This window comes from Oncorhynchus mykiss, chromosome 13, assembly GCF_057628025.1.
Source record: "Oncorhynchus mykiss isolate SJ-2025 chromosome 13, ASM5762802v1, whole genome shotgun sequence".
NCBI classification, from domain to species: Eukaryota; Metazoa; Chordata; class Actinopteri; order Salmoniformes; family Salmonidae; genus Oncorhynchus; species Oncorhynchus mykiss.
Genome location: NC_143034.1, coordinates 13987032 through 14007285, shown reverse-complemented (window position 1 = coordinate 14007285; position 20254 = coordinate 13987032). Strand labels below are relative to the sequence as shown.

General features: G+C 45.3%; 1 protein-coding gene across 9 annotated transcripts; it reads right to left on the bottom strand.

The window, feature by feature from the left end:
• Positions 1-1499: 1499 nt before the first annotated feature.
• LOC110513709 (alpha-2-macroglobulin-like) lies at positions 1500-18701 on the bottom strand. 9 transcript variants are annotated; one of them, XM_090195285.1, is made up of 37 exons: positions 18080-18701; positions 16969-17056; positions 16605-16785; positions 16070-16226; positions 15486-15538; positions 14949-14969; positions 14525-14690; positions 14352-14436; positions 13411-13561; positions 13189-13309; positions 12654-12763; positions 12358-12531; positions 11333-11566; positions 10882-10948; positions 10662-10807; positions 10385-10534; positions 9897-10049; positions 9671-9758; positions 9360-9507; positions 8867-9092; positions 8656-8782; positions 8385-8506; positions 8239-8290; positions 8078-8161; positions 7793-7969; positions 7224-7299; positions 6880-7036; positions 6704-6778; positions 3777-3939; positions 3314-3504; positions 2845-3060; positions 2578-2702; positions 2302-2392; positions 2127-2195; positions 1898-2000; positions 1736-1789; positions 1500-1602 (listed from the first exon to the last, which is right to left on the bottom strand). In XM_090195285.1, the coding sequence occupies exons 2-36, from the start codon at positions 17052-17054 to the stop codon at positions 1749-1751; spliced, it is 4386 nt and encodes a 1461-aa protein (XP_090051411.1). In that variant the 5' UTR covers positions 17055-17056; positions 18080-18701; the 3' UTR covers positions 1500-1602; positions 1736-1748. The 9 variants fall into 9 exon arrangements, with proteins under 9 accessions (XP_090051411.1, XP_090051408.1, XP_090051409.1 ...); XM_090195282.1 differs by having other exon boundaries at positions 1708-1789; positions 9360-9510; positions 18080-18127; XM_090195283.1 differs by having other exon boundaries at positions 9360-9510; positions 18080-18127.
• Positions 18702-20254: the final 1553 nt, after the last annotated feature.

Sequence of the window (20254 nt, the reverse complement as noted above, 5' to 3'; positions counted from 1 at the left end):
GAGACGACAGGGTGGTTTGGTGACCACTGCCTTACTGGAGCCAACTGACAGTCAGGGTCCTAATCTGAGTTTACGGGTAGAAAACACTTGATATCATTGCACCTGTAACAGTGACCACTGAAGTGGGTTGATATTATCCATTAATATACATGCAACAACTTCAATGATTTTTAGAGTTACAGGGTCATAAGGAAAGCAGTCAACTGAAATAAATGAGGCCCTGATCTATGGATGACATGTGACTGGGCAGGGGCGCAGTCATGGGAGAGCTTGGGCCCACCCACTGAGCCAGACCCCCCCCCCATGAAAAGGCTTTACCTCAACCAGAAATACTCCAGTTTCATCAGCTGTCCAGGTGGCTGGTCTCAGACGATGCTGCAGGTGAAGCCGGATGTGGAGTTCCTGGGCTGGCAGGATTACAATTCCTGGTCGTGAGGCTGGTTGGAAGTACTGGCAAATTCTTTACAAATGACTTTTTGATGCGGGAAACATTAGAGAAATGACTCAATCATCTGGCAACAGCTCTGGCAGACATTTCTGCAGTCAGCATGCCAATTGCGCGCGCCCTCAATTTGACAGCTGTGGCATTGCGACAAATGCACATTTCAGTGCGGCCTCATTGTCCTCAGCACAAGGTGAGCACGTGTCATCAGCCCCACCTGTCAAGTGGATGGATAACCTTGGAAAAGTCAAAATGCTCAAATTTGTGCACAATTTGAGAGCTTTCTTTGTGCGTATGGGACATTAATGGGATCTTTCATTTCATCTCATGAAACATGGGAACAATTCACATGGTGATATATTTGTGTTCACTATTGTTTAAGAATTGCTGAGTACTGTCCAATCAAGAGGGCTTGCTAAATCTGAACCGAAACATCTGGTATTGTACCGCCGTCAAAAGTAGAGAAATTACTTAGTTTACTGTACATGCTGAGCTGTCAGTCAACCCAGAACATGGTCTTTTCTGTCCCATTGTCAGGTCATAAACACTGCTTTTCACAGCTACTCTTAATCCCAGTATGTTTGCATACTAAAGTCTGTGAACGAGATGCGAGTCGTTGTCAGTAGGGCTCTACAGTATCTGTTGGTTCATCAGTGTTGTCAGTAGGGCTCTAGAGTATCTGTTGGGTCGTCAGTCTCATTGATTTGTGAGGCGTTTACCACCACATCCTGCCCTGCCTTGTCCACACCATTCATCAGGAGATCACAGTAAGACATGTCATTTAGTGGTAATATGTCCTGGCCCATTCCCTGATGAGAAGCAGGCCTTCACAACTACAGGCGTCCATGTCACAGACTGAGGAACAAAAGAGATGAGAAGCCAAAGTTGTGAACACTTTTGTACAGTTGGCGACCCTGATTAACAGCACAGATGGAAACTACACCTCCAGAGAGCTGCTCTGTTTACTGGACCCAATCACATTGCTTAATGTACCCCAGGATGAACACCACTGCCTCAATATTCACCTCACTGCTCAGAGACAACAGGCTCCAGAAAAGGGTTTTAATGAAACACTTTATTTCCAGATCAATAGTTTTACTTCAGCACTTGAAAGACGTCTCAAGGGTTGCAGGTGTGACATCAATGTCATCTTCTTCCATCTGTCGAGGAGCAAAGACATTTAATGAATCCTTTAGCAAACTGACCAACATTTAGATTAAAGGAAGACTGGCTCCCTAAATCATGTATAGTACACAATTCATCACCAATAACTCCAGATTTCAAGTAGCTCACTAGCTTGGAACCCCTAGTTGCAAGGGAAGACGTATTCTGTCTCAGCCTGGTCACCTGTAACCGTAAGACAGCTTCGTCTCAGTAAATGAAAACAACTTGACCAAATGTTCCTCAGAAGAGGGTAAAAATAACGTTTTGGGGAGGGTTAGTAGAGTAACTTACTTGGCTGGTAGTAGTCATAGATCTTGACCACTGCTGGCTTTAGATTCTGTACTGGGAACTCCTGTATGATGTCCAGGGTGATGTGGAAAGGAAGTGATGTCAGCTGTTGGGAGAAAAACAAACAAACGGGTCATGAAATGATCAAAGCAGAAGTTACTGTACATCAAAATATATTATGTTTAGATGAAGCCCATTATATGAAGTGCCATGTGAATGGTTTTCACCTCACCTCTGTCAAGTACATTAACACATGGTCATCTTTGATATCAACACGATCCACTTGACTTGAACCCCGCAGCTGTGAAGACAAGTCATTGATATTGCATGAACAAAGAACCGTCATCCTTAAACAAAGGGACACAGACGAGGCAAGACCTCCATGGATAAAGGTCCCAACAACTCACCCTCCCCAAAGAGTCTGGATCTGGAGAAAACCCAGAGAGCATTTTCAAATCCACTATAATCATATTGGTGGTGAGCTCCTTTCCATGATATCTGAGAAAGATGATTGACAGCTGATTTTATCCATAAAGACCAGATAAGCATTGACTGATCCAAGCCGAGGTACCAACTAGAAGGTCAATATACACAGGTATAACAAAACTAATTCATTTGGGTCAAACCCATTCTGCAGGTCACACATTTACTAGAATTCATACAAATATGTCCTTCATTCTGACCGAGACTGGAGCTTCAGCGTGACTCTGGGTCTCAAAGACTTCCTGTTGCAGTCCACCTCTGGAGTCACCTGGATACTGAGCGTTGTGCTTCTGGTAGGAGTAGGGACGTTGTAGCGGAGCACCACCTGGGATAGAGAAGAGGAAGTCAGGGAAACCATCCTGTCCGAATACAAACATTTTATGAGCCAGAAGAAACAGCTTCCCTGTACTGTGTATTAAAGGGCATCTTGCGCCACAGGACTGGAGGAGAGATGCGTTTTCACTGACCTGCACTGAGGCACAAGCACTGCCCTGCACTTCAACGCTGTACTTCCCTTCTGTGTCCTGCAGCGCCCTCTCCTGGTACAGAAGCTTGTTGTTTTGGTTCACATGGAAGAGGCACCGGTCCCCACTGGGAGACCTGACCGTCACTGTGCTGGCTCCTCCTCTACTGAACACCCTGGTGGAGTAGAGAGCCAGGGCCTGGAGGGCCACCACCGTGTCCTAGACATGCACACCACAGGACAATCAGTTCAAAATGAAAAGAGACCATTTTAAAAGGGTTGAATATTTCTCACATTAGCAACTGTTCAAAGTGACTAAATCCCAATTCCATCCATTACGATGATGGTTTCTAGGCTCTATCAGTGGAAGGGAGCCTCACCAGGTTGGACATGAACACATGCCCTGTGGTCTGATACAAGTCAATGTTTGTACTAGTGCACCATTTCAGACCACTGGCGTTTAGGAAGTATACCTGGGTGGAAGAGAAGCCGCCGTAGGCGTTCTGCTGCCTCACCAGCCACCTGACGATGCGGGAGGCGTAGCCCAGGTCAGAGGTCGACCGAGAAGAGGCACTGAGGGACGCCAGCAGAACGTAGGAGCTGATCTCCACCTCCAGGGAGGGCGAGGTCTCCGAGGAGGACTGGGACCAGTGCAGGAGACCCCCTGAGGGTTGAGGAGCACACACCAGAATAAGGACTAGCTTATTCATCCTAATACAGACTACACAATACAAAGTTCTGACCTCCCCAATTCATGTCCAAAACATTTTTTAGGAGCAAGAGTATTTTTTTTCTTCTTAACAATAATTTAAAATTAATCATTTTATTGGGCCTCTCTGGAGTGCCAGATGGTCTGAGGGTTTGCACTTTTAGGAGTACTCCATTATCCAGGCATGCTCAATCAAGGTAAGACAGCGCTACCAGGATATAGCTCACCCTCTTGAAATGAGATGGTGTCGAGGTGCTGCAGAAGCCGTGCCCGTGTCTCCATGTCACCTGCCAGGGTGAAGGTGTAGGCCAGCAGAGCAGTAGCGTAGGTGTTGGACAAATCACTGGTGGAGTTCTTCAGGCAAGACAAGCTGTGGTCCACAACAGGATCCTAGAGCACAGAATGACAGCAGCACATTAAAAGTCAGCCTGGTCCCAGATCAGTAAGACTGGGTTCCATTCAACTTGCTGTTCTGGGGCCTCAGGCAGTTCAAATTGTTGATTAGGGAACACTTTTTGCTGAGGAACGGGATTGTTTTTCCTTGTACATTTTATTACGTTGCATTTGTAAAGGGTATAATTTCTGTACATGCAGAGGTCCCCTACTGAAGAGGCATGGCACTCTAAAAATAAACACCAACAGATCTGGGACCAGACTACAGCACATTTCCTTTCTCACTTTACAGTAGCATACAGAGCCTAATATCAGTAGTAACATACCTTAAGGGAACATTTTGACATTCGCCATATGGTTAGTGAGAAAGTCCATATTGCAAATATACGGTCCCTTACTAGACGTCCGAAAACGTTTGTAAAATTCACGGACGGCGTCGGGCCGTGCGGCAGGGCCGGATCTACCGGGAAGTCAAACCAACTCAGACATTCGGTTTCCGTTTTATAAAATTTGTCATTTTTCCACTGTCCCGGTAAATCCCACAAGAGGGCATAAGCAATCATATTGCAAATGTACAAAACATCACGACGTGGCCTTCTCCTAAACTGAAAATATTTCGAAGCCAAAACTTGGTGAGCGTAGGTTTGGCATGATGGGCAGTTGGCCCCGAACAAGATGGCGTCTAGGCCTCAACGGTTGAGTTATGGCCATTTTTCTGGGAAAAAAGGTCCAAAATGAAAATAGAGCAATCATTTTTCCGCTTCACGTCAAAGTCAAGGAGCCTCTGGTGTCAATAAAAAAAAAGAACCAGCCATTTATCTATCGTCATTTAAGAGAAATCGTACAATGTCAAATTGGTGATGTTCTTTTTTTTTTTTTTAACAGTTACAGATTCAGATGCAGGGTGTTCATACGAATCTTTTTAAAGTGTGCTGCGGAGCTCTGCGAGATTTGTGATTTTCTGAAATAACACTCACTAAACCCTCCGTAAATAACTCAGTTCTTAACATAAAGACTAAAAAAAACTCAGGATTCTGTAAACCGGAAGTGCCTTAAATGGTGTCATAGTGGCTGTTTTGAAGGGTTAAAATGGTCAGACCTTTTCAAAGCTTCATATGTGTGATTAGGCAACCCCCATGAACTGTAAATCCGTCATGATTCCCATAAAATTTCCAAGAAAAACTAAATCACACAGCTTGGCAGGAGGGACCCATTGGGGTGCGTAGAGACAGCCTGCAATAGTTAACCTTTGTTCGAGCTAAAAAAGAACCGTCAGACCTAGAGTTCCGAAATCTGTTCTAGACCTCAGGTCGATAGTGCGTGGTGAGTTGCGTGGCTCTAGAAGGTTCTCGGACCGAGAAACAGCCTCGTACATCTGCAATGACGTCAATTCATTTTGACCATCACGAAAATGACAACATTTAGAAATGTCCCAGAGTCGCAAGACTAGGTGCATTGCGACCGCCTCGGCCCATATAGACGGACCAACGTTTTTGTCCGATAGCTCATTCAAGGACCCCGTAGCAAGGAATGGAAAAAAGTGGATTTCCAGCACCAATTAGGGTCTTGCTCGGGCACCAAATTACCTATCGAGCCAAAACTTGGGATTCGGGGTTGCCTCAGCTAGGCCTACACATAACATTAGAACTGGACCCGCAGCTGGAACGCAACTACGTTTTTATTATGGTTTGAATAGAAGGCGTTGTGAATTTTGGGCCAGCTCTGTAGTATGTGATAGTTGGCTACTAAACGAGTTGGAAAAAGTGGGTTTGGTGTCAGAATGATATCTAATTGACTGATGGACAGTGACTTGCTGGTGACTATTGTCCATTTGCAATATGTTTAAACAGTGAGGTACCAGAATCACTGCCCAGCCATCCCGAGTTCATTGGGCCAGTCAATTTCGCATTCCTGCAGGATTTTTATAGCATGACAAATTCGTGATGGTAAATGCCCATTGAACCATATTGCAAATGCACAGTGAATTTGCAAAAGTGAGAAAACATAAACCAATGGCCATAATGAAATCAACACAACGAGCGATGAAGAACCACTATCAATGCCCGGCCATCCTGTGTTAAACAGGCCGGTCAATTTTGCATTTCTGCAGGATTTTTGAGCATGTCAAATTTCTTATGGCATTTGGCCCCCCAAAAAAGTTACTTTTGACTTCCTATGAAATCACATTGCAAATGGACAAAACATATGCCTTATGCACAAGTAAAAAATAAATTAAATGGCTGAAGTATGTTGAAGTTCTTATACATGTGTAATTGACACAAATCAAAAGAATTTCGAAAAACGGTCCAGAAAGCACTTTAAGGGGTTGCTAGGTTTTTGAATTTCTCACTTTTTCAAAATTTTGCTTTTTGATGTTGACTTGTGTTGCATTTGCAATATGAAAAACCACAGTGGAGCGCACTCGCCACCTGTTGGATTTTCAAAGTGTTACACCTGGCATATGGCATTTGCAATCAACTTTGAACGAAACGACGCCGAATTGAGTGGTATTGGACACCGTGTATATGGTTTGTCCAGTGCCAATGACTTCCCATTCATTTTTGTCCATTTCAGGGGGGTGTTCCCTTACAGATCTAAGCCCATTCTTTGTTATTTCATAGGCTACTGGCAGAGAAATGACTTCACTACGTCGTAGAAGCTGTAAATGACAGTTGATGTGAGACAGATTTCATACAGGAGGCTGAATGAGTTGCCTGTAATGACGGTGTGAGAAATGGTTCCATGGAGTGAAGCTACTTACCGTCACGGACATGTTGAGCTCCAGCATTGAAGCAGTGATGTAAGCCGTCAGTGTGACTTCATCCGTCACTCCACCCTAGAAAACAATGTCAAGACACCAACTGTATCTAGCCTGTTGAAATCAAACTACGGCCGGTCTGACGAAACAGACAACCAGTTTATTAGCAATATAAATACCTTAATTCTGTTGTTCAAGAGCTTCCCTAAAGTTCTGAAACAGCCACGTTGGCCTTGTTGACGTTCCAACCAAGTCTTGGATTGCTCCATCGTTGCCGGGTCAACATAGATGAAAGACTGGGCTTTGCCAAAGGATCTCAAGACAAAAGCAGTCAGCCTGAAGAAAGACGTGGATTCATTTAAAAGCCCTGACATCATATCGTCAAGCTCCAAGTCATGACGTCACACACACACACACACACACATCAGCTGTCCTATCCATCGTCTCCATGCCAGAGATGCCATTTGATTGGTCAATACGTCATTGAAACTACCAGTAGGTGAAAAACAAGCCAAGTACTCACCAGGTGTTCCCCAAGCCTTGTCCAAACGTGCTGTACGCACCATCAGCATTCTTGTAGTTCAGCTGCCGTTGGTAACCTGCCGGTGGGTTTTTATCATCAACGGTGACCAAGCGCTTGTTCTATTCCCAGAGTTGTGCCCCAAACGGCTCCTTATATCTCAGGGCTCTCCAACCCTGTTCACGGAGAGCTACCCTCCAACCAAGTTGTAATTAACCCCATTCAACCAGCTAATTATTAGAAGGGGAGCGAGATTAGGGTTGGAGTGAAAACCTACATTACAGGACAGTAACAAGGTTGGAGAGTCCTGCCCTATGTAAGGAATAGGGTGCTATGAGACAGTGTCAATATTCTACCATCAAATGACTTCAGTAGAAACCCATGTGTTGGGTCAGTTTTGTTTTGTTAAGCCATTGATATCATCTGTTATGCAGCTCTGCCTTTACCATGACAGCAGGGTACACCGTGGAGAAACACTTTAAAATAGAAAACGAAATCCTCTAATTGGACAAATCCAGCCCGGTTTGTGGATTTGGCATCTAATCAAGACAGATTTGAAGGGACTCTCCTACCACTAGTGAGGAACTTGGTAGCCTTTTCTAGGATGGCTGGCGTGAGCTGCTCTGTGTTCCTCAGGTACTCCAGGATGTAGATATTGGGGGAGAGCAGGGCCATATTCTGCTCCCCACACCCATACGGCATCTGCAACAGTCCATCCAGGTTGTTGAGGGCCCGACCCAGGATGTCCCCTACAGAGAAACAAGGGACTTCTGTTACAGACTGTCCTCTTCAGCAAACAGCAGCATCGTCACTGGAGAAGGTTAGTCTTCCCACCACTACACAATGGTTTATTTTACCCAGAACCGAGAGGGAAATCCTAGCAGAGCCATCCACCACATTCTGGGGAAGTTGCAGTTCCACCTCCTCCGTCAGAGCTTCTCCTGTGGACACAAAGAGGAGCTGAATGAAGATGATCACGTCAACCACCGTGAACATTCAACGTGGATTCATTACTGACCAGTAGGACACAGCAACCAGTTGTAGGTGTGGCTCTTCTCTGTTCCCTCAGCCTGGAGGAGGAGAGGGATTCATTTCAGAGGCAGTTCCACTAGACAGTATCTGTGCTACCTAACGTTAGTTCTCCCACAGCGGTAGACTACATACCTTCACCAGCAGGCTCCGTGTGACTGTGTCAACGCGTCCTCTCTCCGGTACGTTCACAACCCCGTTGTCACACGCAGTCTGGGACCGGACAGCCTCCGCACTAACAGACACGTTCAAAGCCCCTACACACAGTACAGCGCAGGTTACACAACAGCCAATACGGTGACAGTACACAACAGCCAATACGGTGACAGTACACAACAGCCAATACGGTGCCAGTACACAACTCAGGTTGACATCCATTCTGCCGTTTGAACAGATGAAGACTAACCCAGGACAGAGGGGGCCATAGTCCAACTGAAGGTCTTTCGTCCATTGGCACACAAGCACGAGGAGTCCTGGACATCACGCAAGGGTGTGAGAGTGTAGTCTGAGGAAAGAGCTGGAGTCACAGAAACCTGCCAAAGAGGAGCACGGGGTAAGATAACGTGGTACGACACAAACAATACAACTCAAGAAACCATCCTGGTGCAGCGTCGTACCATGATGCACTTGGAGAGGTAGTTAAACACAGTGGCCTTCAGCTCAAAGTGCTCTCCCCGGATGACTGAGTAGGGCAGGGTGAGCTCCAGGAAGAAGGGCTGGAAGACCGTGAGCTCCACCAGAGGAGCCAGACCAAAGCCACTGGGGGCCAGGCAGAAGACCTCAGTCTCCCAGGTGGTGATGGTGTCTGGGACTGTCAGGGGGACATCTAAAGATCCAGACTCCCTGGAATACAGAGGTCAGAGTTCAAACAGAAAGCCACCACGTGTCTAATAGAGAAAGACTAATTTCAACACAGTTTGTTGTTACAAATGCATTTAAGCTTTATCTAACCAGGGACACCCATTGAGGTCAAAGGGTATTTCCTAAGAGGAAGCTGACCTACAGTTTACAGAGGTTCAGGTTCCTAATCTACACCACTACTGTTTGGATACGAGGCAAGAGCTAAGAGGGCTTTCACAAGAGGTCGGCCTCACTCTGCAGAGCACTTACCCAACTTCCACAAGGTCCCAAATCCATGTCTCAGGGAAGAATGTACGGACCGTCTGTATGGGTGGCGGAGGTGGAGCGGCAAGTCCACCAGCCACAGCCATTTCAAGTCTAGGACCCGCTGATCCAGGCCTAGCCATTAGGCTGTAAGCTACTACCAACACAAAACATAGACTGAATGCTGCTGGGCTCAGTGAGTGCATGCAGTGTTTAGACCAGTTTAACCAGGCTTTGTTATTCTAGCAAATGGTCATCCATAACCCAAGATTCATTAGACTTGGCAATGAGAATAAGGGTTGGTAAGGACATCTCACCATAGGAGCGATAGTACTGGTTCCCCTGGTAACTGAGGCAGGAAGGTACTCTTATATCCAGGTTAGTCGCTAGCTTCAATCCCAGTGTCTAGAAAAAGCAGAACCAATTTAGTAATAAAAGTCAGTTTGTCATTCTATTAAGTTTAACACATTGTAACAGTATGGTGACTGATTCTTCCCAGAAAGAAGAGGCTTCAAGTTGAGAAAACAGGGCAGAAATATTTACCTGAAAAGCTGCATAAGGATCATTTGTCTGCTCAGACGGTCCATATGGGTGTGGTATTATGGATCTCCTTGGTCTAACGCGTAAACATGCTACTGGATCTTCAAGCTCGTAGGGAACATAGGTCGTCTCCTTGACCGGTAGCAAATCAAATATCTGGAATGGGACAACAGGGAGGTGTGAAATGACCTTGTTCATTGGGGACCAAACAGAACAGACTGAAACGACTACTTGGGGAAACACTCCATTTTGTTGTCCATTGCTAAACGTTTAGAAAGTTGTCCCATCAACAAGGAGGTGCTTTCCAGTTACTGAGAGTCAATAGAAAGTGGGCCTCAAGCCAGAGAATGAGTCCCATCACATTTGATAAAAGCTCCCAACAGTGAACAGATCCACTCCATGTCTGCTGTGGTCACTGGTTGTATTCCCAGCACCACCAAAACAGTAGGTATGGTGGTACCACTGTTGTTCACTTCAGTGAGCTGTGTTACCTTGTCAGCATCCAGCCTCTTCCCTGGCTCCATGATGCCAACACTCTGGTCAACAGCACTGAGCCCACAGAGGGAACCGGGCCGGGCCGAGAGATGCAGGGTGTTCTCCTCCCCTGGGACAGCGTTGGAGGGTGAGAACTCCACCAACACCTGGCAGACACAGATACCATTACTCCAGGTATGGAAATACTGGACACCTTTCATAAAATGACAACAATGTTTGTGATGTACAGTCACTGGGGATATGCCAGACTCCTCCACACACACACACACACACCTTGTTCCTGAAGCATTTCTCAGTGGGGAAGTTCATGCTGTGGGCGATGACAGTCTCACTGGGTAGCATACTGTACACCAGGAGCTGAACCACCGGCGCCATCTCTGGGACCACTGCCAACGTCAAGGTGACGTCACCCTCGGCTACTGCAACGCAAAGAGCAGGTCACTCATTAAGCACCTTCCAGAACGTTCAGAATCACTTCATGAAACTCACTCACCAGGACTGTCCTGCTGCACAGTAACATTGATGTGTCCATGCTGAACTATGACCCCTCTGGACAAGGCCTGGAGGGAAAGGAAACAGTTCTCAGCAACAGAGTGGAGACGTTGCAACCTGGACTCATGGGGTAGACGTAACACGGTTAACAAATCCACGACTCCCATTAGTAGGATACGTTAGCACCTATTCATTTGTGGATGCCCATCATCCATTTTATATCGGTTATGACTTCGCTAAATGTATTATTTATATATTACGAATTCCAATTTGTAACATGAGCAAGGTTGGGTTACAGTGGTTGATTAGGAGTATTGGTGTAGTTTAGGAACATCCTTCCTTTGAAAGTGTGGCTCGGGCCTGACATGATCCTGGTCAAAAGGAGTGCAAATAGGAAATATGGTGCTGTTTGAGGCACCATGGGTTTGCAGGTTGTTCCTGGTTCTACTCACCAGGTAGAGGACAGCCACAGAGCCCTTTGGGACAGTCTCCCCTACGATGGCATAGCGGATGGTGATGGACACCGCCTGCCCACACGCCAGTGGTTTCTCCACCTTCTGAATAGCCAGGGAGCTGGACGGTTTAATGTCAGGGGCAGCGGGCTGGATCAGCGAGAGTAGGTGTTGCCCTCTGTTGAAATAGGGGACCCTGTATCCTGGGTACTCCACTTGTGGGGTGTCGCTCACCTGGAAAGGAACAAAAGGAAGAGTCTAACTAAAGGCCCAATCCTAAATCAACCCCTAGAGCCCCTCCTATATACAACGGGGATCTGAGAGGATGACAGGAAGCAATATGGTAACAGATCCACCTTACTTCCACCTAGCCTGTTAGGGTCATGACCTCTGGGCATCGTTTCCCCAACTGTCCTGGGGACCCCAAGCGGTGCACGTTTTGGTTCCCCCGTCACAGGAATGTCATAATTCCTATGTGTGTTCATTAATTAAATGCACTCTGTTTAAGAATTTGTAAGATTGTTATTTGTATAAAATAGACAGGGACCAGTCTTATCAAAATTAGATGACAGTATTTATTCTCAGAGCTCGCTGCCATGAAACCCCCAACAGTTTATATACAAAATATGACGTCATAGGTTATAAAATGTCTTTCCTCCTATGACCAGGACAGAACAGGTTCAACAGTTGATTCCAACCCACTAGCTCGCTCACTCCAGACACACTTATCCAGATTCACTTCTGGAATCTTCACCTTCATCCATCACTATTTAGAAGACAGTTCCAGATAATGGAGAACTCTACCTTATCTAAACATCCCAGAGCTAAGTTGAGTCGGTTCAACCACAGGTTAACGACCCTTTTTGCTTGCTTAAAAACCCAATCCCTTCCTTATGAATTAACATTATTAATCAGATTAACTAATTAAACTTTATTATAGTTCTATTTAAGATGTAGATATTGTATAGGCCCAGAGACTGGCATCGATTATAAAGTCTCTCAAACCTAGAAGGAATCATACTCACTACGAGGTTAATATTCTCTTTGGGCAGACTGGTTGTGTTGACGGAGAACCTGGCAATACCACGACTGTCCGTGGTTAGGTTCTGTAGTCGTAGATATGAGGACCAGCCTTTCTCCTCGAACAGGTAGACTAACATGTCAGAGATGGGTGTGTTGTTATATCGAACAGCATTTATCTGAAGAAAAGGGGGGGGGGGGGGGGGGGGTTGTATGAATGAAGTGACACCACATACTGGTAGTTCAGGAAGCAGGACAAACCAAGCATCCACAATGCAACAGGAACACCAGTTGGACTGACCTTGCCTTCGATAATTGATCCATGCTCATAGATTTGGGGCGTGTCAACAAATGTGAATTCTCCAATCACATAGGAGAGCTCTACATTTCTCTCCTCTGACAGTGTAATACCTGTCAAATTAAAACAAATATGGTTTTATTTCACAAAGCAGAAAGTGAATTGCAGTGCAGCTTCCACAGAACATTAAAACAGCATTATATAAAACCCTGCTGCAGCACCAACGGTCAAAAAGCTCTTACCAACGCAGAGTAACCCAAACTCAGTTCTGGGACCCCCCCCGGGTGCACCGTGTAGTTTCTTGCCCTGGCACTACAGCGGATTCTAATCACAACTACATTATGAGATGGTTATTCCAGTCAGCTGTGTAGCGCTCGGGCAAAAACCAAAACATGAACCCAGGGGGAACCCCAGGACAGTTAGGGAACCTGATCTAATGAAACAGCCAATAGTTACGTCGCCATCAGCTGAAGTGAAATGAAGGGTTTTGTATTGAGTCAACATGACGCATCTCATAATGATTGTGATGAGGACTTGCCTGTCCCCTCCTCCTGTACTTCTGCATGGAAACTAAACACGTCTCCCAGCAATTTCTCTCCTGCATTCTTTGTGAAAAGTGCCATGTTGAAGACATAAGAAGCACAGCCAGTATGGTCCATCTAGGAAAAGCAGGCAGAACCACAAAAACACATTTAAATCCCATTCAAAATGTCATAGGTTGGTAAAAACAGCACTACTCGTTTTAGGAAAGCAGACAGACCTCTATTGACTCTTTGTGGCATGGAGGTGTGTAATCAGGAACTCCTTGTGGATTTCGCTCATCAACTGTTATTGGTATCACCGCATTGTCCACCAAAGGTCGGCACAACTTCACCCCTGCTTTACCAGGTACAGGCTGCCCATACGTGTATCTGATTTCAATTCACAACAAGACAAGTGTCAACTTCCTGCATCCAGTTACCATATTAAAAACATAAGACCTAAAGGCTTGAAGTCAGGCGTTGAACACGGTCAATGAATCTGGACCTGTATTCATAGAGCCTCAGAACAGGATCAGTTTTAACTATAGATCATAATGAACGAGGTCACATGTCAAGGCTGGGACCTGATCCTAGAACAGCCATCCTAATCTGAGATGCTTTATGACCGAAGAACCAGCTGGTCACGTAAATGCCACTAACAAATCTCAGGGATCCTAGCAGCAGTTTAAGACTTGAGCAGTAGCACTATAGGTCTTCAATTAGCATGGGTCATTAATGCAGACCACATGCATATTTAAATAAGTGTATTTGAGTATCCTCAAATGCATAACAATTTCCAAGTGTATTATCAAATTAAGCTACAGTACTAGCAGAGGCTGCTGCCTACAGACTTGACATCATTGGAATACTAGTCACTAATAATGCTTACATACCTTGCATTACTCATCTCATATGTTTATACTGTATTCTATACCTCTGGCATTGATCATCTATATCGCTGCACCCTCAACATGAACCAAACACGTGTTGTGACCAATACAATGTTATTTACTTGTATTTTCAAATCCTTCATTTGAAATGTGAAAGTAAACGTAACACTTCTAATAGCAGTTGAACCCAGGTCTGCCTTCGCGTAATGAGATAATTAATGACATGTAGTGGAGTTCCACATCACCTTGTAACTACAGTACATTGCAAATCACCAATAGTGTTTACTCACTCTGCACACACTTTCACTTCATACTCCTCTTGAACAACGCTGATCTTGTCAGTGAGGTTCATTTTGATCTCAAACTTGGGCAAAACTACAGATAAAAAGAACAGCAGTGAACTCCAGAACGTTCCGGGATTGTGATGCAACATTACAGAGCATGAAAGAGAAACTCAACCTACCATACTGTTCTACCTTGAAGTTGTGGTAGATTTTCTCTCCACCAATCCACACTACAATGGTATAGGATCCTACAGGGGCTTCAGAGTTCAGGGGGTGAGAAAGCTGCAGAATGTTGCCACTGGATGTAGTGTTGACCCACTGTCCAATCCGGTTGTGATTAACGTCCTGTTGGTTCATAGGAAGGGGCATGTTCAGCAGGACACAACGTTGTGGAGAGTTCACAACAGTATACAGGACAAGGAGTCAGTTCTATCTGCAACATTCATCTACTGAAGAGGGCCCAGATTACACACAACGCTGATTGGAAGTATTTAGCTAACTTGTACAGTAGGTGGATATGAGGACCTAGCTAGCAGGGGGAGTCATAATGCTGCAGTCTTTACACTGACAGTCAACATAAAGTTACACCAACAAGGATCTTACCTCAAGTTCCACAATGTTGTACTGTGAAGGGCAAAGACAAGAGATGGGGTCATGTTTCATTAAGAACTCCAATACCAAAACAGAGCATCGCTGTCTACAGCTACTAGACAGGTGATTGGCTTGGTCACTTAACGTAAACATCAGAGCATAGCTGTCTACAGCTACTAGACAGGTGATTGGCTTGGTCACTTAACGTAAACAGAGCATAGCTGTCTACAGCTACTAGACAGGTGATTGGCTTGGTCACTTAACGTAAACATCAGAGCATAGCTGTCTACAGCTACTAGACAGGTGATTGGCTTGGTCACTTAATGTAAACATCACATGTATCATTTGCCATTCAATCTCAGGAAAAGATGACCCCATACATTCCAATCTGACCTATATGAATGGAAGCCTCATGATCTGGCTGGTTGATTGCTGTACATAATACCAGACTGCTATGTCCATCACAGTATTGTGACACTTCTGCATCTTGGATTGAAATAGTAGAGACTGAACTAAAATACTATTGTCAATCATATATTTTCAACTCACCAGCTGATTGACGGGGCTAAAATGGGTATCCAAGGTGACGACTCTAAAAAGCACTGTAAACAGCCAACGACAAGACAAACCCAATGAGAATATTAGAAGCAGAATTTCAGGCAACTTTCTAAATTCCAAGGATTCCCAGAAATACTGGTTGAGGATTTCCAGCCTGATTCCAGTGTACATATCCTGAGTGAACCCAGGGGGATTTACTGCATCTGCACCACGAGGCTCTTCAGATGTCTACTGTTTCCCTCCACAATCCTCATAAGCCACGCATGACGTTAGAACAGAGTGGACGGGACCAGACTGGGGAAGAGCATTGCCAGCAATGATGGTGTTCTTTTCTACACAATTATTGCCTGATGCATTTCTAACAATACTTCCTTCAGATGTCAGTCTGACAGGACTTCATTGTAAAACTGTTATAGCCTCAAATAAACAAAGGGAGCATGGTGGGGTCGTGGATAACTGTTGATGTCAAAATGGGGTCAGGGGCCCAAAAAGGTCAACGCCCCGGAGTAAACCATTACAGAACATTGGCCCGTTTCTTAGCAACCAGACTAAAGGTGTACTGGCTCTAACATTACCCGTTTGTCCTGGGTTGTAGATTGGTTTGTCCGTTTGGATGAACGTCATGGGGCTGTAGGGTTTGATCATGACCATTCTCTCCTCTGTTGATAGAAAAGTCTCCCCTCGAACCTCCACCTTAAAGTTCAGCACTTTGTCGCTCTTCACACGAGGGGCCTGTCAGGGCCGGAAACAGGGCAACGTCGGTAAACGGACCGATAACATAGGACATTCAAATGTGGTGCCGTGTGGCCCAGTTGGTAAGAGCCACTAGCAACTTCAAGGTAGAGCGTTTAACTCCTGCAGGGATCCCATTATGCATTCAGCCTGCTGTAAGTTACATATATAAATGGTCTCAATAGTATATACTAGCATTCAATCAAAACCTGGTACAAATTGGAGCCCGAATCACAGAAAAGTTCTGGTAGGTCACCACTGACATTAACCATAAAATAAGCTGGCATTGCACAAAGAACCTAAGCGATGCATCAAAGCTGAGCAGTACAGTCCACTCTTAATGGAATGGTTCTGGAAGTCCACCAGTGCTGGGCTGACCTGAAACTGGACACAGCGGTGAAACTCTTGGTCAGAACTCTGGTAGAGAAGTCTCTCGTTCTGCCCGTCGGCCATCAGAGATATAGTCATGACCAGGGTCTCGTTGGGCTGCAGAAGGCTGGCACAAAGCTTGGCCTCTGAGCCTGCCTGGATCACTGCAGGAACGGCTACCATGTAAACCCTACAGAGAACACACCCGGCAACAGGAACATCAGTACATCTCTAAACCCAAAGCCAGGTGAAATATACAGGGGGATAAAGATCTGCAGAAAGGGGAGATGAAAAATTGCTCCGACAAGAGAACGTTAAACAGAGACGAGAGAAGCAAGTCTGATCACTAAATTCTAACTGCAGATGGACTTACGGTCTTGGAGTCTCTTGACAGACACAAAGCCAGTGAATGCAGGCAAAGAGGATCCATCTCCAAACCTGAAGCCCAGGAAGAACCATGACTAAAGGAGAAAAATAAACCACCAAGTCTGTTATGACCCAGTATTCCTACTGCACTGTAGACAGGTTGTGTCTAGATGGGATCCAGATTGTCAATTGACTTCACCTATAAAAGGTTAGAGCTTCCACAGCAGGTTAGGAGATATAGGTTAAGGGTTGGCTAATAAAATACAAGTCTACAGAGAAGCAGGTGAGACCAAAATTGAATTTAAAATTCTTTCCTGGGCACTGCAAACCATGCACTCCATATCAGAAGCATCTACCCACTGACATACCACCAGACAGGGAGAAGCTTCCCCAAACAGGCACCAACCTGGTCTCAGACCATTTCCTATCATTTTGTACGCAAAACCGAAAACCAAGTATGATATTACATTTTATATGTATTACAGTCGTGGATGTCCATCCATTTCATATGATGTTAAAAACAGACATCTTACAAATTCCAATTTGTTGTGGCCAACATGAACTAGGTAGCTAACATTATCCAGGCTAAACATTAGGAGTAAAGGTGGTTAGCATGTTGGCTAACCTTAACCCTTTTAGCTAAGTAGTTCCAAAGTAGATGAAGTTGCTTATTACCCAAAATGCTATACGTCAGTTTTACTACACCCACCCCTCCACCCTTTTGGTTATTGCCTGAAGTAGCTGTCAGTCTTCTGTAAAAATACCAAACTTAACATTTCATACAGATTTCAGCCTGGCAGAAATACTTTTACTATGTTACGTATAGTCCATGAGACCAGGCTGCAGACAGGTCGGTAAAAAGGCTCAGTTGCATGTAGGTTAGTGTTTCTTCTAGACCGAGTTACAATATATCGGGCTAGAAACTGGGCGCCAAACACAGATTGTAAAAGTGTGTCTAGCGTGCACTAGGAGAAAGTATTATGTTGCTAAACCCTTTTGGATTGCATTTGGTATAGCCTGTAAAAGACCAGATGCAAGTAACATTTCAAAAAACTATTGTTTTGGGTATATGATTGCAACACAAGTCGCTATAGCACCTGTGCACTAGGCATACTCACCGCAGCGGGTTGTTTGTGGACTCGGTCGAAAGTAAACAACCCCCGTCGGTCATGTCCCTATAAATATCCTTAGTTCCGGACTTTTTTCCCTTCTAATTACTAAGCGCTCGCACCTGCTGGATATTCAGGGAGTTCGATTAGACTGAACGGCCATTTCAAATGCTCGATCATATTGTCAACAAGGCAGCATGTTGATTACCTCAACTAGCCTGTGGACTCGGTACCGGTGCCCCTTGTATATAGCCTCGTTATTGTTATTCTTATTGTGTTACTTTTTATTTTAGTCTACTTGGTCAATATTTTCTTCTTCTTGAACTGCACTGTTGGTTAAGGGCTTGTAAGTCAGCATTTCACGGTAAAGTCTACACTTGTATTCGCGCATGTGACAAATAAAATGTGTGACAAAAAAAAATAGATTTGACCTACATCACTTTGTTTTGAGCTGGCTTTGAAAGGGGCACCTGGCTCATGCTCCAGAGGCATCCCAGACACTCCTTCCACCGGGGTAACGCAGGACAGATAATTGAATCCCCTCCTATCACAGCCATTAAACTCTGTAACTGTTTTAAAGTCACCATTGGCCTCATGGTAAAATCCCCGAGCAGTTTCCTTCCTCTCTGGCAACTGAGTTGGGAAGGACGCCTGTATCTTTGTAGTGACTGGGTGTATCGACACACCATCCAAAGTGTAATTAATAACTTCATGTTGAAAGAGATATTCAATATCTGCTTTTTATTTTTACCCATCTACCAACTCATCTGCTCTACTTTGAGACATTGGAAAACCTTCCTAGTTTTTGTGGTTGAATCTGTTTGAAATTCACTGCTCGACTGAGGGTCCTTACAGATAATTCTATGTGTGAGGTACAGAGATGAGGTAGTCGTTACTGCACATGATGATGATGAGGTAGTCGTTACTGCACACAGTGAGTACATGCAACATACGTGACTTGTTCAGCACATTTATTTAGGCTTGCCATAACAAAGAGGTTGAATACTTATTGACAAGACATTTCAGCTTTTTATTTGTAAAAAAAGACAAATAAAAAACAATTCCACTTTAACATTATGGGGTATTGTGGGTAGGTGACCAAACAAATCTCAGTGTAATCCATTTTACATTCAAGCTGTACCATGTGGAAAAAGTCAAGGGGTGTGAATACTTATGAATAAAACCTTGACATGTCTTCTCTCCTACCCCCCCCCCCCCCCCCTCCTCCAGACCAAGGTGAAGTACCTGAAGCAGACCTCAGTGATGCTCCAGAGGAAGTTTAGAGGGGACATCCCTAACACAGTGGAGGGCCTGGTACGACTACCTGGAGTAGGACCCAAGATGGCTCACCTGGCCATGGACATCACCTGGCACCAGGTCTCTGGCATAGGTAGGTGTGGCTCATATAGGACTACGAATGCCATATTCTAGTCTGCATGTGATCTGATCAGGTGCAGAGTGGTAGTTCTATTGGATTATATAGTGGGCGTCTTCTCATGGGATAGTTTCATTCTACTTTTTGTTTTGTGTGTGTGGCTGGACACACGTCCATCGTATCTCCAACCGGCTGGGACGGACGAGAGGTGGGACCAAGAACCCAGAGGAGTCACCCAAGGCCCTGGAAGACTGGTGTCACCTTGGTAACCACCACTTCCTCTACCTCTGACCCATCAGGTCACTCGTTAACCAGTCACTGACCAATCAGATCCCTTACAGCAGGAAAGAGAAACATTTTGCCTTGTGATTTCTGTCCGACATGATTTTGATGAAGACGGGGATGGTGATCTTCCTCTCTCTTCCCCGACACAGGGATCTATGGAGTGAGATCAACTGGTTGCTGGTGGGGTTTGGTCAACAGGTGTGTCTAGCTGTCAATCCTCTCTGCTCCGTGTGTCTGAACCACCACAGCTGCCCCTCCGCCCACCAAGCCTCCCCAGCCAAGAGGCCTAAAGTTGGGTCACCTCGCTCACCACACTCCCCCAAGACCTCCAGGGTCAAGCTGGAGCCTGGTTCGCTTGGTTTGGGGTTACCACCCCCTTCAGCCACACCGGTCAAAGAGGAACCTCTGGCTACCACCCTCTCCCCTCTGCTGCCCAGAAAGAGGAAGTCGAAAGCCAAAACCTTCTCTACATGATACGACAGAAGAGGGTAGCATCCCTTCAGAAATGTCAGGACCGCGTCCCA